The sequence below is a fragment of the Channa argus genome, chromosome 7, assembly GCF_033026475.1.
Source record: "Channa argus isolate prfri chromosome 7, Channa argus male v1.0, whole genome shotgun sequence".
NCBI classification, from domain to species: Eukaryota; Metazoa; Chordata; class Actinopteri; order Anabantiformes; family Channidae; genus Channa; species Channa argus.
Genome location: NC_090203.1, coordinates 15562717 through 15590115, shown reverse-complemented (window position 1 = coordinate 15590115; position 27399 = coordinate 15562717). Strand labels below are relative to the sequence as shown.

At 38.6% G+C, this 27399-nt stretch overlaps 1 protein-coding gene and 2 non-coding genes across 5 annotated transcripts; 2 read left to right on the top strand and 1 right to left on the bottom strand.

Annotated features, from left to right (window-relative positions):
• Positions 1-430: 430 nt before the first annotated feature.
• Positions 431-26041, bottom strand: deptor (DEP domain containing MTOR-interacting protein). 3 transcript variants are annotated; one of them, XM_067511893.1, is made up of 10 exons: positions 25671-26041; positions 25253-25345; positions 22065-22243; positions 21256-21379; positions 14624-14802; positions 10935-11117; positions 9716-9853; positions 8126-8196; positions 7529-7633; positions 431-3352 (listed from the first exon to the last, which is right to left on the bottom strand). In XM_067511893.1, exons 1-10 carry the CDS (start codon positions 25682-25684, stop codon positions 3230-3232), a joined length of 1209 nt encoding a protein of 402 aa, XP_067367994.1. In that variant the 5' UTR covers positions 25685-26041; the 3' UTR covers positions 431-3229. The 3 variants fall into 3 exon arrangements, with proteins under 3 accessions (XP_067367994.1, XP_067367995.1, XP_067367993.1); XM_067511894.1 differs by having other exon boundaries at positions 25253-25342; XM_067511892.1 differs by having other exon boundaries at positions 25253-25381; positions 25671-26040.
• Positions 26042-26937: 896 nt separating this feature from the next.
• trnar-acg (transfer RNA arginine (anticodon ACG)) lies at positions 26938-27010 on the top strand. Its single transcript has one exon. It is a non-coding gene; the product is annotated as a tRNA-Arg (tRNA).
• A 309-nt stretch (positions 27011-27319) lies between these two features.
• Positions 27320-27392, top strand: trnar-acg (transfer RNA arginine (anticodon ACG)). The gene has a single exon. It is a non-coding gene; the product is annotated as a tRNA-Arg (tRNA).
• The last annotated feature ends 7 nt before the right edge of the window (positions 27393-27399 follow it).

Below are 27399 nucleotides of genomic sequence, written 5' to 3'. Positions count from 1 at the left end.
GAAAAATCCCCAAGTTCCCATTAATTTATCTATCTTTAAAGAGGTTATGCAAATAAATCCATATGTTAAAGTATGAAGATGTTGAAGTTAAAAATGCCCTTTAATTTGAATGCAGCAAGTGAAAATGAACACAACTAAGGTCTATGCAACAAGGAAAGGCCTAATGTTCAAGATGAATGAAAATGAAGTCTGCTTTATTTATAGTACCACTACAGTAATATAGCTGCAACGTAAATAGAAAGACTGCAATTTTTCAAATGTGTCATTTCAATTAAAATATATTTCTATTATTTCATTTTAGTTTTAAAAAGCTGTGTGATGTTTAGACTTGCACAGTCAACACACTCTAGACCTGACACAAAAGCCAAACTTATGTCAATTATCCAGGCAAAGACTTCCAACAGTCATGAAGATGAAACCACACATTAGATCAGAGCAGCTTGTTTATTAAACACTTATTCAACTGTTTAATACATTAGATTATCAGCATGACCTGTAGCTGTATAGTCAGAAACAGACTGTGATACTGTGAGCTTATATTGTTGTGAAACCTCTTCAAACATTTAATCTGATACCAGAGAAATAAACGCACCAGTGTACCTGCTGAAAACATTTTGGCCCTCCCTCTGGCCTCATGTGGCAAACACAAAGCATCCATTTTAATTAAATGAATCATAAAAATGACAACATCACAATGTAGAAAATGGCGATGAAATACATTCAGTCTGACCACTGCTTTTAAAGAGTCCATAAAAACAATGATTGTCAATAGAACTAAAGCATGACCATCTGGTACAATGAGCACTTTCAATACACAAAGACCTGCAAACAGGACTAGAGAGTAAGTTACCACCAACTGTGATTAGCAACAAAATAAGATGTTAAGGCAATTACTTTCAGAGCTGTTGTTGAGCAGTGAACGCGTTTCATTCAACTCTGACCACGTGTTCAAGACATGGGAAACATTTGTAGACAGTCTAAGTTGACATTTACTTCTGCAACTTTCTATTTTCCATAGCCCATTTGTCCCCAGTCATTTTCCGTCCTTTTGAACAGAATTATAACCCCTTAAACCGATTAATGACCAGACACAGTTGAGCAGAAGAAATGCGTAGTTGAAAACTGCTAGTAGGCAAGTTTTTAATTTAAGAAAAACTAAGTCCATGCAGAATCCAGATAAGAATTGTTAAAGATTAATGACATCTCTTAAGCAGCTAAAAAGAAAACTAGTTATTCTAGAATCACTAGTGCAGAAAGGATGTTGAAACACTAACTTTTGAAGGCCCAAAACTTCTCTTACCTCTGAAATGATTTGTCACATAACAGATTTGTAAGAGTCAATAGACTGAAAAAGCACTTTTTTAGTAAGCTAATGCAACATATACACAGATTTACACAAATCATGCATTTCACTGCAAACAGCATCGAAAACACATTAGGGGGAAATATGAAATAGCTACTGGATAATTTACTTTAGACAAAGAGACAGTTTATTTATTGTGACATACAGTGTGTGTTAATTATACTGTCTGGCAAACAAATCATGAATGTTTCAGTTTACTGCACTAATCTTAAGTTTGTTAATAATAATTAAGTATATATGTAAGTAAATATATCCAGTGAAGAAGGCAGGGATGCTTTGTATAAAACATGTAAGTGTGTTTACAAAGTGATGCTTTGTAAACATAAGTGTTTACTCAGCATTTAACCATATATTGAAAGCCCATAGTGTATAAGAACTTGAATGTCTCTTATCCATGCTCTCATTTTCATTATTACATGAATTTAAATAAGATCTTTTCATGTTAGTGTGACTGAGTAAGTCACAGTACTCACACTATTTGCCTTAGTAACTACTGAGGCAAATAAATGTATTTACAACCTAAGCCTGCTTCAGTTAAATACCAGACATGATTATCTTTTAAAGGGTCATTTAAAAATATCTGTTTGCCCGATACTTTGTTGATCATGGTCAATATAATTTTTTTTCCCAGACTGGAAACACCACTACAGCACAACAACATAAAAACAGACCAGTGTGTTTAATGTTATGAATGATCAGTGTATGTGATATATGTACATGTACATACCAAAAAGTAAAAAATTTAAAATAAGAATGATTTTGTCATCTTAGTGCTCTTGTGACTGAACATCAATTGATTAAAGTGCTCATATTCTGGTAGTCATTCTACCTTGAAACATCAAATATTTTAATACTATATCTATATTAAGGGGTCAATGGAATCTGAAAGATGGTCTAATGGAAAACACAGTAAGATATAGATCAAGGGAAATTTACAATTATTATTATTCTCTTACATGTAAGTGCTCTTGAAGTTTTAGTTTGAGCAAAAGTATTAAAGCTTTTTTTTTTTAAACAGGCCTTCTTCTGCATGTTTTGTCCGTATAGATATTTGTGAAATTCAGACATTGTGCTTGTTTATGTTACATGCAGTTTATTACTGCACTTTTCTTCTGTACTCTAACAAATTCCTAGCAGCTGTGCATAAATCTACTGCGGCACCAATTTCATTAATGTGGCAGTAGCTTTTAACATGACAAGGGGGAAAAAGGCCTTTTTCTCCATTTAAATATTTGGTTCCCAAGCAAGGGGAAAGACAAACACTCTGGGACAAAAGAGGGCATATATACGTATATACGTTCCAGCAGAGGGCAGTGTTGACCCGGGAGAAGCTTCAATCTTGGATGGAAACAAACTGGGGCAAAGGTCAGTGAGTGTTTCAAAATGACATACACTTTTTGTTAAAGTTGTAGCTTTTCATCCTTTAAAAACACCCATCACATTCAGATTTACTGTTAAACTGGATTACAAAATGCAACAAAAACCATTGATAACAGGTTCTGCTACTCCACACAGAAGTCTGGGGCATGTTCATCTAGACAAGTTTTTTATGTGGGCACAATAAAGCAGTTGGATGACTATCTGTAGAAGAGGTGGCACTTTCACTTTCAATCATTTCCCCATTTACCACTTTGAAAATTCACAGAAAAAAGTCTAGAGCAACCTGCATGTTTTGTTGACTGGATTACCCTCATTCTTGAATGAGCAAAGGGTGTTTCTCAGTGATCTACCACATAGAAGAGTATGAGTTGCATTTCACGTCGCTCACATTTCTCCATCACTGTGGTTTTGAGGTCAAGCACGAAACCTTCTAATCTCCACATTATTGCTACACTACGAGGCTTTTTAATGTGGCTCTTTTTAAACTTATACCTCCTCCATTACTTCCATGACGATTGTCCTAGGTCCAGTTAGGATCAGGTTGCTGACGGTCCGATAGTCATGAGAGAGGACGTTCAGTCCATTCACTGATACCACAAACTGACAGACCTGGAGAAAGACAGACAGACAGGAGAAATGCTTGGTGATTTGGGTCAATCAGCACAATCGATTTGAAGATGATCAAAACAGTACAGCAAGATATGTCGGGAAGAGACAAATAAAAGGAATGCACCAAAGAAAATGTGGCTTTCTATGAAATCCTCACTGATCATAGGCTTGAAGAAGGTGCTGAAAAGACAGCTTGTTTCAGAGTTATAAGAAGCCTGTGGCACAACATGGAAGTAATGTATTTGCTGCTGAATAATTGGGAGGCAAAGAGCATCTAGGTCAGGGCTGCAAACTAAAGGCCAGTGGTGATCAGATTGCAAATAAGCCTTTCAAGAAACTGATCCTGGTGCCCTCCTACCTCTGGTCGAGCCTTTACTTGACCCCCTCTACTCCAAGTTTACCCTGGTGGAGAGACTAGACAAGGACACCTGATTCACTACACCTACACCCAACTACACAAGCCTGGAGGCACTGTTACTGTTAGGATTAAGCTTTTTGACCCCCCCAGTGCCTTCAATATCATTCACCCTGCCTAGTTAGGGTAGAAATTGGGGGGAAATGCAGGTGGAAACTCCGATGGCTACTTTAAAAAGGTACTTTATCATTGGCAGCTATCAGTAAGTCTGACTGCGAAACTACATGTCTGACACTGTGGTCTTCAATACAGGGTCACCACAGGAGAGAGTTCGGACTTTATTCACAGCTCAGGAGTCCGGCTAATTTCAAAGTTCCAGAGCCAGAGCCATCTTCTTTGCTGTGGTCTGTCGGTACGGCAACATGACAGTGGTAGACACAAAAATAAATCAGGAGGGCTTGCTGTGTTTTGGGGGGGAGGAGCTGGACATTCTGCAAGTTGTGGCTGACAGGAGGATATTGTCCAAACTCCCCTCAATCCTGGACAATTCCTCCCACCCGCTGCACAGTGTGCTGGCTGAACAGAGAAGCACGTTCAGTCAGAGGCTGATCACTGCCAAGACCTCCACAGGAGATCCTTTCCTTTCCAGTGACCACTAAGCATACTGTAACAACTCCTCCCCATTTAGTTTGAGAGAGTGGAACTGACGTGGACTAATAACTGGGCAATCATGCTTTCTTACTATCCTGTTATTCATCAAATATTTTCATTTATTATTAATATTTATGTGCAATGCACATAAATTGTCTGTTTCCACCACATCGTATCACATCTTTACTGTACATATACAGAACATACTGCAACATTCAGCTGTAACATTTAACTGTTGATCTTCATCATAAATATTTGTCATTCTATTTTAACTGTTCCCTGCAGTGCCTAACACATTTAAAAAGGTTTGTCATAAACTCTGCAATCTGCAAAAATTAAATAAAAATAAGATAAAGGATAATACATGTCAGTAGTTATGAAAGCATGTACTTATGCTGCCTAAAGCCCAACAGATTGCTGAGTGACAATAGAAGAAAACAGATGTGCTTTGTTGGTTCTCAGGAAACATGACACATACAGAACCATAGTACAGAAGGAAGTCATTTAAATTACATATTATGTTACATTTGAATCAGAGAACAGTGACAATGTGACATGTACAGTCAGAATTTTCCATTTCTGGGTATTTTCACATGTAATTGCTGCTAAATGCTTTTTTCATTTAGCTTTAATATTCCCCGAAAGGAGAATCAAAATAGACTAAGGGAATAATTGGAAAGACAGATTAAAAGTGATATTGGAGGAAAGGGGGAAAAGCCCAGACTGTTAATCCCGCACTGCAGAGGAATTTCAGCCTCTCCCACTAATCACATCTAAACCTCTGTAGCCTAAAGTATATCATAAAAAGAACTTTTCTTTTCTGCCTCGTTCACTCTCTATTCCTCTACTTTATTTCAGTTCCTTTCAACCTCTTCTACTCTCTGTGTCTCTCAACACCTCCCCCTTCTTTCTCTCCTACTGGTTCCTCTCTCCTTTCAGGCTGCAGGCTTGTTAGTCCTGGCTGGGGCCCAACTGGACTGAATGGCTCCTTGCACTCAGAGGGTTAAAAATTACTCTCACATAGAAAAAAGAACAAAAAGACACAAAGTGGGATAAAGAGCAGAGGCAGACACAGAAAATAATGTTAAGAGGCCATGCTAGTGGTAACAGTTTTTTACTGACATATGTTTACGGCTTTTGTTTTGCGCTTTACTCTTTGTGGATGCAAGGAGGACACCCAAAGAATTTAAATTACATGAACATATTTTATACTGATATTTATATTCAGTTTAAGATGGATTTGTTCAAAAACCTCACTGTGGTCAAACATAGTGTTGTTACTAAGACATGTTGTTTTACATCCATCTATTCGCTTTACTGCTTAACCGTTTAAGTAGTTGAGATGCTAAAGCCAACTCCAGCTAACCTTTGGCGAGAGGTAGCTTGTGTGAATACCAAAATAAACGATGAAGCTGTTTCGGTCAGAAGTCTTCTGTCAACACTGCATATGTGCCTGGCATGCCTGAAACTATATATCCGCCACATTTAAAGAAAGGAAAATCACTTGTTAAGCAAAAATAACAATGTACCTCCCACCAGCACAAGAGCAGTTGTTCCTGCAGCACCTATAGGATTTGCCTGTTGAAGCACTCTCACTAGCAACATATAAAAACCGGTTTGACAAGCATAGCATAAACTAACAAATACGAGAGAAAAGAAAAACTACATGAAATTGTCCTTGGAAATAAAAAATGATCACTTTTACAAAAAACTAAACTTATTAGACAGGTAGAAATATAAATAATGCAAACACAGATTTACAAAATGTCAGACTGAAATGCTTGTTATTTCATGACACTGTTTACACTATATGTATGACATGACATTAGGCATCAGCTACTAATTGTTTCTCACTTTTCTCTCTTACAGCCCATGGTCTCTACACTATGGGCCATTAGGTGTGGCCTCCCTGCTGGATGTGTGAAGTGAACATCAATAAAAATGAGAATAAGCCTTCAGGAAGTGCATTTAACTTTTTACAAATAAACTAGTGAAGCCGTAGCAAACACAAGAATTGAATCTAGAACGATGCTGTGTGAAAACCTGATATCAAGCTTCACTTAATATTCTGGTTTTGCCTTGGCTTTTATAGCTCCTGTGGGTATACATGTTACACGTACACACCCACAACTCAAATGATACGGTTACCTCCTTATCAAACTAAAAAAACAACTCACAATAAAGTCAGATGTCCACACGATACACATCTAGGTCACACAATCGGTTTAAATGTGCTAATTACACAGCCAAAGACATAAACACAAACTTTATGAGTGTGGACACATTTACGAGAGCATGTGTTTTCTCAGTAATAAAACATGGCAGTTACCAACAGTAACCAAAGAAGAAGTTATTTTATTTCGACTGACTGTTTCCTCTTTCAGTATGCTTCTCTTCAGTCCGCCTTCATCTTCAACAAAAACACTCGTTACTCCTCATTTCATGGTCATTCCACTCTGAGTTTAGGCCCTTTCCTTTACATTGTCAACCAAAACAATTACATTTGCAGTATAGATTTAGCTTCACAGAAAAAATTATGAGATCTTTAAAAACACTTCACATTAATGTAGATCCATATTTTATCTTTTAGTTTTAAACCTGAAACACTAACATTTTGGACACTGAATATGGGATTTTGAATACTGAATTGACAATCTCCAACACGGTGGTAAATGTCTACTGGACAAGAGTAAACGTTTTCCTGATCATTTAGGCTAAGCCACATGCTATATTTTAATCAGTGATTTTTTATTACATTTTTCTTTGCCAACTCCTCTTTTTGGCTCTTGCTGCTTCTTTAATTCAGTCCTCACAACCACATGTTGTGGTAAAAGTTTCTACAGTCTGCATTTCCAGGATTCCTTGCTGCCACTCTGCTTACATACCTTCATGACAGCTGTGGCAGCGAAGCCACTGTTGCCCTGTTTTTTTCCCCCCCTGACTTTTTTCCCCCTACATCACTTTTCCTGCTTTTACATCTTCTCTCTGCTCTTGTCCGGACCATCCTTATCATGCAGGCTGAAGCTACAAAAAGCATCCTCACACCCGTCTTTCCAATTTTAACTTAACTTCATCTTCATGGTCCCTCTTCCCTTCTTGGCAACAAATTGAGATGTTGTAATTAAAAGAGGAGGATCACAGTATTTTCAGGTTTCAGGTCTTTCACTTACCTTCATGCCAGCAGCAGCTGCAGGACCACCAGGATCCACAGCCTGGATGTGACAGGGTTTGCTCCCTCGCACCACAAAGCCCCAGCCCACAGCATCGCCAACAATCTGAGGAACAAAAAGAATAAATGAAATGTTGGAGACACATCCACTTGATGAGAATTTATTAGTAGTATAGGTGCCTTTGTGCTTACATTTTTTACCCACAGAGAGTTATGAGAAGTTAAGAGTGAACATTTATGCTGTCCAACTATGTCTACAAATTTATGTTTCCACATTTTCCTCCCTTTTGTGTGTGTGTGTGTGTGTGTTAATGCCTTAGCTGTCTGCAAATGCACATGACTTAGTGCTCTGTGTCATGTATCCACAAGTATGTGCGTGCTTTTGTGTGTGTGTGTGTGTATATGTGTGTGTGTGTGTGTGTGTGTGTGTGTGTGTGTGTGTGTGTGTGTGTGTGTGTGTGTGTGTGTGTATACGCATGCGTGTGAGAGAGAGAGAGACAGAAAGGGATTGTGTGACTATGAGTATGTGAGAAGTATGTAGGAGTACTCCTTGTTAAAGCAGTCTGTGTATGTGTTTGGGGGTGTCTGTGCATCTTACAGTGAATGTCTTCTTTATAAATGGTCCTCCTGGCATCTGCAGCTCTTCTGGACTCACTTGTCTCTTCAGAACTGTTGAAAGAAACATACAGCACAGCAGAAAATATTACTGGCTTACTATGATAATTATACATGGCCACCCATTTACAACACACACACACACACACACACACACACACAATAACACAATTCAACATGTCTGCAAACCTGCTGTAACACAATGACTTTATAGTTTGTGAAAAGTGTGCATGTGTGTGTTGGGGAGTACAAATTGCCAATATTGGCCACATGCTTACAAGGCATGGACGTTTTCTGCTTCCTCAAACACTATAGCTCCCCTTCCTTTCCAACTTCCCTTAAACATTACCCACTTCACATGACCCTTAACAAGGTTTAACTGGTCTTTTGTGTCTTTTGGGAGTTTGATGTCATCTTTAAAAGATTTTATGTAATTTATCAACACAAAAAAAAACTGAGAAGGATCTAGCTGAGTGGTGAACAAAAAGCCAGATGCATTAAGTTTCCAGACATAAAACTGATCATAGTAGAAGAAAAGTGTGCTAAGACCAGACTAGAGACCAAAGAAAAATTTTCTTGAAAAATAATGATCATATGAAATGGAAATAAAAAATCTGTGTGTCTTGCGTTTTACAGATATTGTACCTGATGAAGTCAGTGGTGTGTTTGTACTATACAGTGTGTTTGGCAAATCATGGTCTTAGTTGTACTTCATTATAGTCTAATAAAAAAAAATGGAGGAAGTGAAAGACAGACTTGTTATCCTCTTGATCTGGACATTTTCGTAATGTTAGTAGAATCCTAATGTGATCACATGTACAGGACAAATAATTCTATGTCATATCAGAGGGCAACATCTTTATTATACTTCTAGTTTCAAAACTGCATACCAGAAATTACACAAGACACAAAGCTCCTCATACACTGAGAAGCAGTTCTACCGCCTACTGGGAATGTCTTATTTATAGGATCCTTATCTTCCTATCATGAGATCAACACAATTGCTGAAGTTATAGTGAGGCAGAGGGGAAATATGCCGTGTGTGTGTGTATGTGTGTGTGTGTGTGTGTGTGTATGTGTGTGTGTGTGTGCCTTCCTTTTCCTGTTAATTGTGTATGGTATGTGAATGCTCATGTAGAGTGGGTTCTGCTGGTACAAAGAGACTCCTGTCAAGGACTCTCATAATTTGTGTCCATACAGACCGTCCGCAGCCCTAGTAAACTGACTGCATGAGCGCAACAGATAGAGTCTATGTAACTTCAACCTCTTTGAAGCCATTTATTTATGTTTTACTTTTTCAGGTTGTTCAATTACAACATAGAGAAATGCTTCTTCCCTCTCTTGCTACTGTGTAGAGTTGCCATCATGCTTTGAAGTGGGGAAATGGAATGTGTCCATGTCCCCATTTGTAGTGTATGAAGCGAAGCCTGTGCACGTCTGTCTTTTAGGTACTGTTTGTTTTCTATTTGAATTAGAAAAATACTTTTTAGACGTCTATTACATTTTGTTATAAGTTGCACAGCGACACACTTCACAAACTAGACTATGTATGTGTGCGTCCACATCTTCATACCAGATTTGGGGTTGCAGAGGACAGGTGGACTGCTGCTGAGCGTAGGACTGCTGCTGTAATAGCCGCTGCTGCCACAGCTGCTGCTCATGCTGCTCCGACGAACTCCGAGTACCACCTTTATCTCTTTAGTGGGGCTCACTGAGAAAGACAAGCCAAGAGACAGAGAGAGAAGTTAGACTAAAATCAGGAACAGAAAGAGGACAAAGTAGAATGCAGACTAGAATTCATTTCTGCAGCCCATTAATTTAGCCTGAATACTGGGAGATCAAAGTACACACCAGTACAGACAGTTTGCCTTGTACATGGAGCTTAAAATGCCTCCATTTTAGAGCTGGTCTATCTGTGGCTCATCTACAGCACATAGCCCATCATCCTTTTACACTTGAGTAACATTTTCTAAGTCTGCACTTTTCAACAGGTTCTCCTGCCAGGCAACACAAGCAGCTGTCCTCTGTTATCTATGTATGGCAGATACCACCAAGGATAACACTTATAATATGTCTGTCAATACAAGATAAGAAAAATTGTAAGTACATTTGTCAGTGTGGTTTAAAACAAAATACACACTCTGATACTCCCCTGAACTGCCTTTAGGTTAAATTATAGCCCACATTCAAAGTTACTTTGTTTTAATGAGGCCCTTATGCTTTTGCAATATCTCAACATTTATTTTTAATCCAGGGTTGCCTTAATTTTTCACCAAGATTTTGTTTGCAATGAAGGGAGAGTTGGTCCACTGTTTAAAGTCTTCTCTAGAACAATCCAGAAATTCTCAATGGGGTTAAAGTGGCCAACCCATGTCCCTCTTTCACAGTTTCAGCCTGATGAATCCTGGCATTGTTATCTCCAAATATGGCCGTCCAATCAGCGAAGAAAAACTTAACTGATGTAAAAAAAAAAAAAAAAAAAAATCATCATCATCATCATGTTGATATGTGACAATAAAAGCAGCAAATCCTCTAATGGGGATCAGAAATTATACAACATGTGGTGTTTTTTCTGAAATATATATATATGAAATATATATATATATATATATATATATATATATATTTATATATATATATATATATATATATATTTTTTTTTTTTTTTTTTTTTTTTCCTGTTAATAAGGCAGTTTTCTGTCAGGTTTTAAGGACGCATAGAGTTTAATGTGAAAGAAGGTAAACAAAAATTTACTTATAGGCCCTTTGTGCATGTGTGGTACAGTATCTACCTGATAGGAAGCTGGTGTTGCCTCCATCTGAGCTCTGTTTGCGGAGACAGAAGGGGCTGTCATGGCTCTCGGGGATGCTGCTGCTGCGTTCATGAAGAACTTCAATCAACCGTCGCCGCCGCCGGAAATTCATTCTGAACTGGTACAGGAGGGGCCCGTCAACAAAGTGATGCTTGTTAGTGACTGTTTACAGAGAAGACAGAAATAAGAGTAAATAAACTGTTAAGGAGGCAGACAGTGGTAGACCAAAGACCACATCAGGAATCTGTTCCACAACAACCAAATGCAGCACAGGATACATGTGCTGTGGTACAAGTATTAATTGGCTGCAAGACCACAATCGATACCATAAACGTCATCAAAGTGAACGTGTGATCCCCCGCCCAAAATTCCCAGATTTACGTTAGCCACCTGAACTGAGCTCAGCTAAGCCTGAAAATCTCTGACCTCCAATGAGAAGCACTAAGCAAAAACAACTCACCCAGAGAACATTCACCTCAGAAATCATAAGACCTGCTGAACTGAAGTTTACAGTTTTAAACTTTAACTGTTTTTATAAGCTTGATGCATCTATTGCCCCTTAATATTTTATAATTGTTAAGTCGTTTACATTGTTATCTTCTTTACTATTTATTTATGATTTTGGTCAAATATTGATGTCAAATGAATAGAATATACCCAAAAAAAAGCACAAACAAGCAAAATGGCAGACCAGCAACATATATGACCTACTACAGTAGGTCATATATGTTACCAGCAAAGTACATTTTATATAAAAGGTCTGTTAAAATTGGATTATTTTCAATATACTTTGCTATAATGTCCTTTCCAAATTGTTTTTTAATCAAATTAATCTTATCAAATATGAATTAACACTTACCCCAAAAAATAATCTGCCAATCTTACATTCTGCTCTTCAGAGTTTTTTAACTTAAGTTTGGTCTCTATTAGCAGTTCTCTTCATCTAAACAACCACATCATATTTATACAACCATAACCACCACATTTTCTTATTCATCTGCCCCCATTAAAATCAATTCCACTTTATTTATATACCTAAACCTATAGGGCAACAGTGGAGGGGAAAAACTCCCTTTAACAATCTTCCAGCAGAACCAGATTAAGGGCCGGCGGCTATGGAAGTGGAAAGTGGAGAGAGAAAAGAAAAAAGCAACAAAACCCCCCCCCAAAAAAAGACATTAGGCTGGTTGGTAGGACCAATAGTTGCGCACTGGAAAACACTCTAATGCCAGAGACCCCCGAAATCCTGTTTTTGTTTTATTCATTTCTCACAGTACTCATACTTCACAGTTAAATTACAGCTTTAGGTATTGAACTCTTTACTTTGCAGCCTTTTCACAATTGATTTACAAAGACCAAAGCAAAAATTGTTATGTTCCTAACAATAGGGATGACATGTCAGGGTTTTCCCTGACACAGAAATGTGCTGGATGCATTAGTTAGGGTTTGAAAAATGGGTTGCCAAAGTGAGACATATTAACCATTGCAGTAATTATTTAATGGAAGGCTGTTATTTGTTTAGTTAAATCCAAGGGATGAATTTTTTTGGCCAGGAAGTGTATCTGACTCATATGAAAAAGAACAAAGACGAGCACTGTTTTCTTCATTCTTCTTCTTTTTATTTTTTAAATCAGCTAGTTCTGTGTATTTATGTGGAATATTAGATTAGTTGCCGATTAATTAATGACAAAATGGTCACTGTACTTTTGATTTTGTTGATTCAACCTCAGCCTCAGGATATCCTTTTAATAAATTTGATAAAAGAAGAAAAAAAATGTTTGAAACAGGCTTTCAAAGAGTGTAACCTGATAAGCAGTTTTTTTTTGTTTGGCTTGAACTGATTTAGGAGGAACGTGCAACACAACCAGTTTAATTTTTATAAAATGTTACCCAGTAGGTTGAGAAGTTTGTGTTGTTGCAACTCCACTCTAACCACTTATGTAATTTGTATTCTTATCTTGTTCTTCTGCATTTCTTACAGACGTGTGTAACCGTGAGGGCTCTCTCTTTGTGTGAGATTCGGATATATAGTGTACAACAACTTCCATGCTGCTGTTCGGTAAACACACTAACAAGACACATCGCAAATCCATTGAGACCTGCCTTCTGTACATGAATGTGTGGTCTATGCCCAGATGAGCAGGAATGTAGACACTTATCTCATTCTCTACTCTCTTTATAATGTGTTTCTAATGGGAGCTGAGGGCCTGTAAACATGTCATAAAAGTAATTATCCTAAATTACTGTCTCTACTGTAACGAAAAGGTGTACAGCTGTATGTTTAGTGCAAAGTCCATGCAAAGTATCATTCATATAACACTAGTTCAGTCACTGTAATTCCACAGGGAAAACGACACTGTAAAGCCTGTGTAAGGCCAGCAGGAAGCAGACCCAGCTCTGTATTATATTACATTAACATTAACCGACACATAGCACAGCAGAGCAGTGTCTGTTTGAGTGTAGTTGTGTGTGTGTGCGCTCCAAAGATGAAAAACTGGGAACAGTCAAGTCCAACGGGATTTTTCTCCCTGTATGACAATACACAGTGTATAAACCACACTGTAGCAGTTCCATATTATGCCCAGTTGTGTTTAAGCCTTCAATATATATACACTCAGTGCCGCAGCATAACTGATTTTGTGTGTGTTCCTTTCAAAAAAATAACACAGTTATCTGCACCTCCGCATTTAGGTTTAAACAAAATATAAGAATTCCAACTACCAGATATTGCATACTGACATCTGCGCACAGTGTTTGAATAAAAAAATAACCTCTACAGCCCTAGAGCCATGTGGCTGCAGTAATACATAGACAAATTTAAAAAGACACAGGTGATAACCACAGACATCAGTGTCAAATCAAATTTCATGTCATGTGGTGACCCAACAGCAGCTCATTCAGGATCCAGGTCCAGTGTTAAACTAAATATATCCAAAAGACTTTACACTAAGCTACTTCTGTTTTAAGCTTTGAGTTAAAAATTTTCTTTAAAACATTACCTTTTAATCTTTTCATTCAGAAGAATGAATCTAGTGCTGTATTGGTATCAGTATATGTTTAACAGAGCATTCAAATAGCTTGGACCTAAATAAATGGTATAATGAGGGGTTGCAAATACACATTCACATCTGGGAGTAGTATGCTTGACTACACATAGTAAACAAAGAAGAAGCTCTACCGCATTAAAATAGTAGTAGGAGTTCCTCTGCATGAACCCCAATTAACTACTAAAGAAAATTTTGTGTTTTCCAGTATTTACCTCTTCATCTAAGAGGAATAAGCCAATCACATAAAGCAAGGTAAGAATACCCTGCATATTTCACTGACACTCTCTAACTCTACTCACTCTCGAATGTAACACTGACGTAGGTCAGGTTAGGTCAAAACACAAAGAGAATCAAGACTGGAGAACAATCAACAACCCCATTCAGTGTGAGATATGATGTGGGAGATCAAAATGAACAAGTGAACAAGAATGAGAGATGAATGTTCAAAGTTTCCATTTTTAGGTCAAGTTTCCCATCTGAGATTAAATTAACCTGTCTTGTGTTTGAGGAGTTATTTTGTGAAGGGTTCTGCTTGGTTTCTCGATGCTGTAGAATTGAAAGAAAAAGTTCATTGAGCAGGTTACAGACAGTAAAAAAATCAGCAGTCTTGATCCTCCTCACCATGCTGAATGATGCCATGTTCAAGAAGCCTCCGTGCCAGCTGCTCTGCCTCCTCCCTGGTTGCCATCTCTCCCTCCTGTAGCAGCCAGTCGATGAACTCTGAGGCCACCAAAGTCCGCTCGAAAGATATACCCTCCTCCTCCCTGGTCTGCAAAAGGGTGTTCTCTGTGTTCATCATCCTATGGAGAGAAAAGAGCTAACTAAATGAATGTACATCACATTATAATTTACATCAAAAACAACTGAAACACATGTTTCATGGTGTTAATGTGTTTGACTAGTTGTCTGCCTGTGTATGTCTCTTTCCTTTGGCCCAGACTGGAGACACAGACTAGAGACCCCTGTGCCTCACCCAATGCCAGCTAGGAGAAACTTCAGCCCCCTACAACCCTGAACAGAAAAAATGGTTACACATAATGGATGTATGGATGTGTTTGTTGTTGACTACATTAAGAATGTAACAACAGCCAACAAATTTACTGTAGCACTGCAGTAGTGTTATATGCAGTTAACACAGAAAACATGTTCTCAGAAATGCTGAAATATTTATAACTTAAAGTCAAACATTAACATAAACCTGTAATAAGATTAAATTATCCAAGATTTTTTTTTTTGCATTTAGAAAAAAACAGTTATTTTAGAAAGTCGGAAACAGGAAAAGTCTTCCAAACCAACAGCTCTGCCCATTCCTCCACCCTGTAATATGCACAGTGAAAATGTACAAATACTTCACTGTAACGCTGCCTGGATTGGCACTTCAGCCACATAAATGGTGACACTGAGAGTATACTGGGAACATAAAACCAAGTTATTCCTAAATTCACATAAACCAAAACCGCACATCAGATTAGTTCACTGACAGGTTATATTAAGAAAAACTTTAAGATCTGCTTGGCTGACAGTAAATGGGGTTGTGACTTTGTGGACTCAAATCAAACTCAAAATGGACTCAAAATCTGTTTTGCAGTAATCAAATTCATTTCACATTGCTTCTGGCAATTGACAGAAAGAAAATACAAGCTTCCTTGTGTTAACAGTTTGTTGTGCGTAACTTTAGTAGTAAATATCAAAGAATCACATTGAGTAACTAGATCTCTCTCTGTCTCACACACTCATACACACACACACCAAACCAAAATGGCTGACTGCTGACTAAAACAACATCACACCCGTCAGTCATACAGAAAGAAACAGGTTGTCTGTGATACACCTGTCTGAACATGTATTAGTAAAGAACAATCATAGACAGTATGATTTCCACATCCACATTCTGTTGGCACAATGTATTTTCTAAATACGCAGTGTTTAAGTGGTTATCAATCTCCCACAACACTGTTAACTCTACACACCAAACACATAAAGAAACATGACACTAGAAGGTGTTTGGAGATTTATGGCATTTAATAATAAACTAAAATATGTCCAAAATACAAACAAAAAAAAACTAAACAAAAAACTAAATATCTGCACCAGCACACACATCTCAAAAAGTTAAAATGTTTTAGCTCCAGGCTAAGAAACTTACAGAAGAACTAAACTAGGCTCATTACAGTAGGACAGAAGAACCTGTACTCTCTGTTGGTCTACAAGTGTCAGAGAACAGATAATCTTCAAAACTGCGGACAAGGCATTTTCCTTCCATCATACATGTACTTGTACTTATCAAGAACTTGTATCATACACTTATCACAATAGATATGGTTTTAATGCTGGTTGCTCACAAGTTTGGAATTTCCAAATTTGAAATTATGAAGCAATTTTGCAGCACAGAAGGGAGCCCACCATCACCAAAGCAAAGGGGTTTTTTTTGTAATACCAGCTTAACAGAAACAGCTTGATGTATTGGTAAATATGGTTATTCACGTTACTGAGAGTGAGAGGGAAGCAGAAGTTGGCTATCATGGCTTTAAGACTTAAGAAGCAGGAGAAAACAACAAGCTTGGCTCAACTTGACAGTAAGAAAGCCCACCTGCCACACACAGAAATCCAAGAAAAACAGTTTTTGCTTCAATGAACTACATGAGGGTCAATATTAATACATATTATATTAATATTTAACTAAATGAAACCTAAATCAAGTGCAAGAAGCACTGGATTTCTTAAAGTTTATTTTGCCTCCTATTGGAGTAGCTCATTAAAACTGTCTCTGATGATCCAGAGAAACCTGCAGACCCGCATCTCAACATTTCAAGAGAAAATCGGATTCTCCTTAAACTGTGTTCTAGGCTGACACCATATTCTTCAAAATAATTTTCTCAACTCTTAAAAACAAAATAAAACCACACATCAAATTTATTCAAAAAAAGTTCTGAGATGAACACTGAGACACTGTAAGTCCTTCAGTTACGTAAAGTCAACACACTGCAGAATGCAAGGCTTGTTCAGATGTCAGACGTTGATGGATTAGAGGGTTTAGAGGGATAAGTACTATGGCCTATATTGAGAGCCAACATCATGATAAAAATGTTAAAAGAACTGTGTACACAAAGCTAAACATGTTAAGTCAACAGACCCTGTTCTGTAACATGAGCTAGAAGGGATTGGCTCAAACACTGTACTCAATCTAAAGAACATCTACAGTAATATGCATGTGATGAAACTGTAGATACAATATTTAAATGAATGATAACTGCAGGGGGGCGAGGCACGCTGCAGGGACCTGTATATGCACTCAGTGTAACTGTTTAGTCAGCATAACTGATTCAGCCTGAGTGTTGTCCAAAGACACATGGTTGAAGGACAATGTGGCTTTTGCCTGCTCTTAGATTTGCCCTTGCATTCAGGTGTAAGGCCATTAAGACTGGTGTAAGGCTTTAAAAACTAAAATATGACTTTTACTATCAATTAGGGACCTGTTAGAAAACTATGCAACAAGAAATTCATATTAGGGAAGTTTTAGGGGGGGGGGGAATCATTAAATATGAATAAGGTGAATACTAAACAATGCAATCAGAAAATGTCAGATAACATGTTTTTGAAAAGTATAAATTATAAAAACATCAGACCTAGATTTGGTATCAGACTCACTCAAAAGTGTATATGGACGATAGTGAATGTACAAGTGATTGCATCATTTGCTCTACTTCTCTTCAGCTCTGCTGAGCAATTACTTTTCTCCAAATCCCCTTATATAGGGGATATATGATTTGACTTGTATGTCAATCTTAAATTGTACAAAGGCAAAACTAAATATATTTGCGTTTCTATCAAAATAATGTTTAATGCAAAGTCAGCTGCTGCAAATATTCTTTCATTATTAGCGGTAAATGTATACCTGACTAAAATTTACCACTCTGCGGGATAATAAAAATCTGCTCTCCTTCCTACATGACAAACCACATTAACGACATAATCTCCCCATAATAAACTTGTTTTACTCAAAAACCCCTAATCTTACAGCCTCAAAGGCACCTAACAGCAAAAAAAATGGATGATAACATTCCTGAACTTATCCGGTTCTTCTGTACAGATTATCATATTTGTACTTACTTTTACATTTGTTACTTTTAAACTAGTGCAAACAAGAAATGTTCAAGTGCCTTCATGTCAAACACTCCCTTCTAAATAGTGGTAACTGAGACATTCTGTTCATCATATGGAAACACTGGGATCTACTCTCAAGCAAGGACAGCAGTTGATGTACATTAATTAATCAACCATTATCAGTTGTAAGTGAAAAATTGTTTGGTTTTCTTTATGCTTTTTTATACTTGTGGTAGCACAAGAAAAACCTTAGGCATGTTTTGAAATGAAAGGTTGTGTTGCTCTTTGTCTTTATCAACACCCATAAAAAATAAGTTGTGCAGCACTGTGCTTTTCCCTTCCCATCTTCAGAGTTATAAATGCAATGAAAACTTTTGGGCTTTTTATCTTTTTGAACAAACTTGGACTAGAAAGGTCACTGACACTTCCTGCAGTAGGTGTCCTTCAGCAAGTCACATAATCCACAACTGCCCCAGTGAGGCAAAATCTCTGAATCTTTAGTCATTTAGTAGTGTGGGACATACAGACAGGAGTACCTTAGGGTTCAGTGTCTTGTTCATGGACACTTCAACATGCAGGCTGGAGGAGATCCTGTGTTTCTAACGCTGACACTTAAACAGCCATTCAAAATGTCTTCCTGTGGTTTTTTGTGTGGGCTGTGTATGAAATTGTGACAATCAAGAGCGTCAGCAATGTGTGAGACCTGGGGGTGGGAGACCTGTTAATTTTTTCAATGGAAAAGTAGTTGTAAGAAAGGGCACTTGACTGTTTGAACAACAGGTCTTTTTGTATTTATATAGATCTATGCAACAAGGACAGACTACGGTTAAAGACCCAGTCAGAAAGAACATAAAGAGGATATAAAATGTCACTATATTGTACCTAAGTTATTAGTAGAACCAGTCGATAATTCGGAAACCCCCCAGACCACAGCCATCCTGTCCTGCTTCACCTGCTGCTGCCATGTAATTTATGTTGTGAGTGAAATCATATTCATTTTACCCATAAAGTTAACTTACTACCTTAAAACGTATTTTTTTTTACTTTTTGTTAAGAAAATGGTAAATGGTCTGCACTTTTTATAGCGTTTTTCTACCTATTGTACCCAAAGGGCTTTACACTGTTTCTTATTCACCCATTCACATTCACAACCACAAACACACCGATAGGGGAGCAGCTATGCAGCTGGCCAACACTCATGGGGAGCAACTAAGTTGGGGTTATGTGTCTTGCTCAAGGACAATTCGACATGTGACTGGAGAAGCGAGGATCAAACCAACAACTGTGGGATTGGTGGATGACTGTTCTACCTCGTGTGTCAGCCCTCAGAGCACTGGGCTTACTTACTTACTCCAGCCTACTCCTACTCCAGCCTCCATACCAAAGGACTTCTAGATAAAACACTGTCATAACAGTAAATTAGGTAAACCAAGGACAACAAAGTCAACTGGAAAATTTATTCTATAGTAAATTTAAGAGCTGAAACAACCATAATAACCAAATAAAATCCCCTAAATATCATGTGTGAAAACATGTGCCTTTCCTTTTAAAACACGAGAAACAGTGTGCAGACATGCTAGCAGACATGAGGATGTGCTTTTAAGCTAAATGCAAATATGCCAAAATATACATATAATAAATTAACTGTGGACTCATCCAGCAACAGAACAACATGGACTCAAACTTGCACCAAGATGTCAGTTTCAACCATTTGTTTATTTAAAGTTCGTAGTTGTTGGTGCCATCTATCCTGAACACCAAAGAAATATCTCACTAATTTTAGTTGTGTTCTATGTAAATGTTTCTGTTGAAGCTTTGCAAATTGCTTATCAATGGTTAAGTTCATACATTGTTGCACATGTATAAAAACAAGCAGCACAAATAATGATCTTCTCTGATTTATTAGATGGATGGTTGAGTTTTTGTGTTTTGTTGTGTTTTTATGTGGCAGGGCTGTTACTTACTAACACATGAAAGCAACCACTAGAGCAAGGCCAGACCAGTGTGAGAGTGTGTGTCCTGAGCTGCTTCATACAGATTACATAAACACATAGTTTTGAGAGCTGAGACGACAGATGTCTCCCCCCGGTCTATTTCTTCCTCTTATGCAACTGTTGTACATGCATTTACGTGTGTAAGTGTGTGTATGTGTACGTGTCGTAAAGAAACAGACAGGAAAAATAAGTCTAAATTTATAAGAATCTGTCACTGTGAATGTGTGGAGACTGACACAGAAATACTTTGTACTGCTTTCACATGTGACAAAGAGGTGGCAGAATATATGTGACTGGGAGAGGGAGGCACGCTGTGTGTGTCTTGTACAAGAATTAGACATGTGATTGTGTGTGTGTGTGTGTTCTCGTGTGCATACTCAGATGGACACTGTATGATTAAAGGGTTCAGTGTATGTATAAATCCAAAACTGTAGTTACACCACCAGAGAGAAGTGGAGACAGAGAAGAATCGAATTTCTATGGAAACAATCGATCTCCCCACTCAAAAAAACAGCATCATGGGTACAAAGTCAGTGACAAACAAAAAACATTCCCATTAGTGGCGTCCTCTGCCCTCTGAATCCAGCCTGTCTCTCGGCAAACGCTATGAGTCACCTCCTGTCAAAATGCCAATATCTTTAGATTTTCCACTTCCTGTTGACTTTTATCATTGTGAAAATCAGTTAAGATCATTGCTATGCACTCTAATCTAAATTAAGCAACATATATTTTCTAAAATTGATGGCTTCCAAACTCAATCAGCATGCTGTGAAGAATGCCAATGAGCCTTACTAAATGAAACAAATAGGAAGTAAGGAAATACATGCATGGTTTGCTCTGCACCTTGCCAAGTTGCCATGAAGCTCCAAAGGTCCGAACATCATCAGATAATGTGGTGATAGCTACTACAGCTGCTAATATTCTTACCACACTGTGTAATAAGTAACCATAAGTTTAGGCATTACTTTGAAGGAATAGAAAAAGGAAGAAGCCTTTAGCCCACTGGTGTCCAAAGATCTTCCAAATGTGGAAGAATTTCTTCAAAGCTACAAGCTTTCAACTTTTAAAAAGAAATCAACTTAAAACCCATTTTTCTTCCAGCTATACTATTGCTAAAACTTGCTGTATGTTATGTTTTAAGTTGCAAATACATACTTCTCATAAATCCTCTGCCCCCTCATGAAGACTTTTGCTTCACTGTCCAATGGAAAGGTGCCGTCGTCCTTACGAAAGCGATAAAACAGCTTCAGGTCTCTGAACTCTCTGTGCTCGTCACACACTGAAAACACACACATGCACAGAGGTTTCAGTTTTTAGTGGTTTATCATCTGCAGGAACTGCACACATGGAGGAGCAAGAGGAAAGATAGCTTGACTGACAAACACCAGAGCCTTTAATCCTAAAAAACATTGTATATTTACAAAGAGACACAGACAGAGATAAAAGAAGCTTCTGTTTCCTCTTGGACTAAATAATATTATTTTAGCATCACAACCAATGTTCCTAACACAGGCTACTCTGACAAAATACACATTTACTTTACAGCTAAATCCATTTAATGACCCACAATCCTATACACAGGCCATTTTAAGTTATGAGCATCAAGTGAGGGGGTTATTTATAATCATAGAACACGGCACAAGCAAAAGCATCTTATGAGGGTATTGTGGGATTTTGGATAATGTTTAGATAAATCACTAAGATATAAACATTATTAAATTATTAATCTACTGCTGGATAAAACTGCATTGGTGCTGGCTAAACTTCAACGTAAGAGGAAGGAACAGACTGCTTTATCTGCCTCTGTCTTTAATAAACCAGGTAGTGAGATGCTTCACTTGGGGAAAATTGGCTGGAAGATACAGAGAATCATCTGTAAAAAGGCCCAGATCGGTCCCAGAAAATGTCGAGAAAGAAGGGGAGAGAACAAAAGAAGGACACACACACACACAGCTCAGCTTTACCATGGTGAATAATGCTCTGGTCTAAAAGTTTCTGCATGATCTTGATGGCCGTGTCTCGATCTGAGGCCTCCTTGTGTTCGATCAGCCAATCAATAAGCTCCTTGGCCACAAAGCAGTTTGGGTAAGTTCGAAGGTGGTGCCGCCGATCCTTGATCACCTTAGCCTCATGGAGTCTCAGCCTGGAGAGCAGCAAGCAATTAGCAGAGAAGACTACCTTCAACAACAACATTCATTAAAAATTTTGTTTTTAGTCAATACCTGTACACAGAAAAATCTACACAGAACTGTACAGAACAGCATGAGCAAAACACAACATATAGATAAATCATTGTATTGATATTTGAATTCCTAATTGTTTCGAGTTTGTTGCTGTGGAAAACTTTTAGCCTTTTATTAACACAAATGGGGTGCTTTTGAGCAGCCTCAGTAGCAGCACTGGGTTTATGAGATGTACTCAAAATCACTAGTGTAGTTTTGATTCAATTACCAAATCACGTGTCAGAGCATGGCTCATTGAGGTGTTTTTATTGTTTATGGACAACAAGGAATCTCTGTGGTCGGAGAAAATTAATTAGGCAATACGTGAAATAGCCAATACTACGTGTAATAATCTCGTCGCTGGTTTTCATCCATTTTGTGTGATTTCTTGACAAAAACATGAATATAAAGTAATGCCGGCCTTCAACATTGGCTAATTTGTGACTATGCTAGACATCCAACTTTATGAGAAATCTCTCATGACGGCCTAGATGCTGCTTTCACATTATCAAGGTGACCTGTTCCTGAACTAGAGTATTGTGAAACAGGCCACCGCAGCCTTAGTCAAGCTTCCTGCAGTCAGCTAGTTCCACTACATGCTCAGATTATGTGCAGCTGGCCAGCATCACTCTGGATTAGCAAATCATGTACGGCCCATGCGGTGTTCTGCCAAGATGCAAGCTAAACATGCTAAAAAAATTCACTCCCAGTCGGGTCTAGCATCATCCTCTCTTTTTGTGAATGTTCAGCTTTAGTGTAATCTGCCCATAAATCATTTCCAGTGGAGGAGGTAGCAAAACCATTATCCTTGCTAATTTTTTATGAGACCCAAGAATCACTTCTTTTAGTAGGTGTTACTGTGTTGGTCAGTGTCTGTTTTATTGTTAAACTTCTGCTGAATCCAACAATGACAGGCAGACGTATTTCTGAATGAGTCTCTGGCTCCCAGTATGACTACACTTGTTGTAGACTCCCAAGCTGACAACATTCATTAAAAACTAAATATCTATCACAGTCTGCTGTGGGGCAACAAACTATGTCTGTGTGCCATCACTCTGTTTTTAAATTGTGCTTGAAGCAGATCTGCTGTCAGATCTGAGCTGCGCACATGATAGAACACATATGTGTGATGTGATATTTAAAAATAGCCAGTGTAGTGTTATTAGTACCGGAAACTATGTCAGTCATGTTTCATGAGCTGGACTCGTGATAAAGTGATCAAATAAAGGTGTGGATAGGTACACTCCTTTCTTTTACACCAGCTGTGTTTCACATATATTATTCTCACGAATACTACTGTTTACAAAATGACATCCAACGTGACTTTTTCAGTCTGTCATGTAATTGTTTGGGCTGAACTGGCAATTTTGAACAAACACAAAAGACAAAACAGGGAGTGAGAAGTACGTGTGCTACTACTGCTTGATTACTCTACAGCCATGTTAGTGGCTTGGGTAAGGCTGTACTTAGACCAAAAGTACTTTGAGCTAAATGCTAACATTGGCATGCCTACATGCTCCGACCTACATATACCTTATATGTTTAGCACTAAACTAAAATAATTTTGAAGATATTCGGTTATACTGCAATCCAAATTATTGGACAACTTAAAATGTTGACCTGTTGATAGCACTTGCAGAAATTTTAGGAAATACCAAACTTGTAAAATTTTATCTTGAATAAGACATGACTACCAGGTTTCATGGTAGCTCATCTGACAGTTGTTGAGACATTTCACTTCAATCTTTTGGTGCTACTAGAGAAAAACGTTTGATAGTTATAATCTTCTTATCAGTGACCATGGCCCTGTACAGAATTTCACAGCAATCTATCCAATATCTCAGTCAACAAAAAGGTGGGCCAAACAACAGATCTAAATGCTGCTGCCGAGAATAACAAGGCTCTCAGTCTGAGTGTCGTTCTGTGGAAGAGGCAGGAAAATAGAGAGCAAGTCTTGTGTGTAACAACCTCAAGTCCATTTCCCCAGAACAGCAGCGTCTCTGAGGACCATGGAGGAGTCACCCCAACCATCCCGACGTTCACTGACACCAGCCACACTGCCAGCTGGCAGCCTTACTATCTAGCTGTGCCAGGAACACAGGCGTGCAAACACGTGCGCATGCGCATATACCCAAAAACACACAGACAAACATGGAAACACATACGGGTGCTAAGCAAAACTATCCTGGAGAGTATGTCCAGACACAAGCTATTAATCTGTTGAGGTGGTGACTTTAATGTTACTTTTTATGGACATTGCCAGAGCTCAAACTTTTGCAGCCAAAACTCTAACTGCATTTTAGCACACGCCAAACTATAAAACACAATTCAGTAGCAGTTTTTCAGCTCATAGTTCTGCTGGAGGGGAATGAGCTTCTAGGCACTAGTGTCACGCTTTATCTACTGAGCCTCTATTCATTTGCTGGAAGTGCGAGCCAGTGAATGCCACCGGGTTTATGGTGCCTTTCTTTACAAACAGTAGGTCAAAGGGTGCAGCATGTCAATAACACTGGCAGGGTTAGCAGTATAATTTCCTGATAGGATGAATGTGCAGTGCATGACAACGATACAGGAGCATTAGGTTCATCATTCCCTGTGCAGCTCATGGGGTACTATTAACAGAGCAGCAGCAATCACTCATGTTCAGCCCTAAAAACAGTAAAGAAGATGGAAGACGCTCCTGCAGAATGAAGAAATTGCAATGCCTCAGGGTAACACGTACCTAATATATATGTGAGGAGTCGTAGTGTGTGCATGTGTGGAAGCCTTTGTTTGGCTGTGCATGCTGCAGTGTCGCTATACATTAATACAGCGTTTTATGGTGACCGCAAATTTGAGAAACGATAAATAATCCTGACATCACAGTTTCCCCTCAAACGCTTTGTGCCTTCAGCACACCCGGCATCAGACACAGGAACCAATCGACTTACCTCAGCTGCTCCCCGGTGACGAGCACCTCGGCCAGCCGCTCCAGCTCAGCAGCCTTCTTCTGCATGGTGAGCCCGATCCCGTCCATCTCTCTGCTAACACAAGAGGCACACCCGGGGTGTTTTAGCTGTCTAAGAGGCGCAAACACAGAAAGAGAGAGACAGAGAGAGAGAGAGAGGGAGAGAGAGAGAGAGAGAGAGACTTTATCCTGCACTGGGAAAATTCTCCAGCCTTGCATTTTGTAACAAAAGTCAAATGTTGTGAAGCAACGTGTGCACGTGTAGTTCTTTAGTTTTAGCTGAGATAAACACGGAGGGCTAAACGTACTCGCTGAAAAACAAAGGCACGCTATCATCCACATCCATGATTTCAAAGAATAAACAATGAGAATAAACTGACACCTTGGGTTTTTCGGCTTACCGTTCAAGCACCATGGAGAGCGAAAAGCTGAGATCAGTTATTCCTTTAGTGGGATAAGGGGAGAAAAACTAATTCATTGAAGGAAACATGCAATAAAGCGCAGACGGTCTGTAGCCAGAGCCCAGAGTTTGTGTGCCGCAATTCTACCAACAGCCGTCCAGGCTTAATTCTTCGAAAACCTCCACCAGCTCCAAACATCTGCACACACACATTCACTCCCGTCTATGAATATGTTCGTCATGCGCTGTCTTCTAGATGTTTGTGAGGAACGCAGTCTCCGTTTGACAGCTGCTTGCCGAGCGGTGCGAAGGTTTGTTTGTGACTCTGACACTGACACAACAGCTTGCACGTTTTTTTTTCTCCACAGCGCAGACAGAGCCCATCCTCGAAGCCCACGCATTGGCAGGACTCGGCTGTCGTCATTGGGGGAGTTAAAGGCAGGGGCGTGGTTACAGAACCATATGGGTGCGCTCGATTTGTACACCATCGGGTCCTGTGGGATGGAATGTAAATTAAGCCATCATGATAATAGACATATAACTCTTTTCTGCTGTATATGCATTTTTATCAGCAAATCGAAAGATGGAGTAGAAACTTTAGCAATATTCTGAATCTGAAGAAAACATGCAACCAACGCTTCCACCAGGACAGATGAAGTCATCTGGATTTTCATTGGCCACACTGTGTGTACATGTGTTCTACAGAGCTATGGTGAATGTTTTCATAGCTTGTATCCTACATAAATGACCTACATACTCTGTTGTTTATGCTACACTTGCCATAGAAGCAAAGGAATGAACATTTTAATGAAACAAAAAGAACCCTATAAAATCATACCAATAAAAAACAAAAGTCTTAAAAATTGTCACAAATATAATGAGGCCCTAGAACCACCAGGTGTCTTCAGGTGATCTGTGTAAGCTTTAAATCAGTAAATAGTGGAAAGGACATTTTGCCTCACACGGGCAGCTACAATGACCCTCCAGAGTCTCCAGATGAGATGCAAGTAACAGAGGAGATTATGCTGCTTAACTTTTCTGTGGAATATAGGTAATAAATATTGGTCATTGATATATATAGTGTATATATAAATATGTTTTTTTCAAGTGCCTAATTTCATTCATTTGGGGAAACTCTTAAAGCTGAGTAAAATACTTTAGACAAAGATGAGTGCACTCCTTGTTAGCTACTCAAAATCATTTTGAATTATGAATGGTTTTGGTTTAAATGGTTTAATTGTCCATCTAATTGCGAATTGAAGTCATGCGGGCCAGTGGCGCAATGGATAACGCGTCTGACTACGGATCAGAAGATTCTAGGTTCGACTCCTGGCTGGCTCGTTTCTTTTTTTTTTCTCCTGCGCAGATTCGGTTGAACATGACCTAAGTGTCGCTGAAAATTCTCACTCATCCTGTTTACTTCAACCGACTTTCTGTCTGTCTTTTTTGATAAGCAGTACCTCTAGTTACTAGGACGTGATACCAAACTCTCACTCGCAAGTTTTGTGTCCGAATTAGGTCAACATTGATAGTAGAGTTCATTTAAGAGATAAGTCGATGATCAAGGTCCCGATTGAACATATGACTAGCTCATAGTATGTGGAAATCCTGTAAAATGTATGACCTATACAAAAATAATTAAAATTCGAAGGGCCAGTGGCGCAATGGATAACGCGTCTGACTACGGATCAGAAGATTCTAGGTTCGACTCCTGGCTGGCTCGGCGGTTT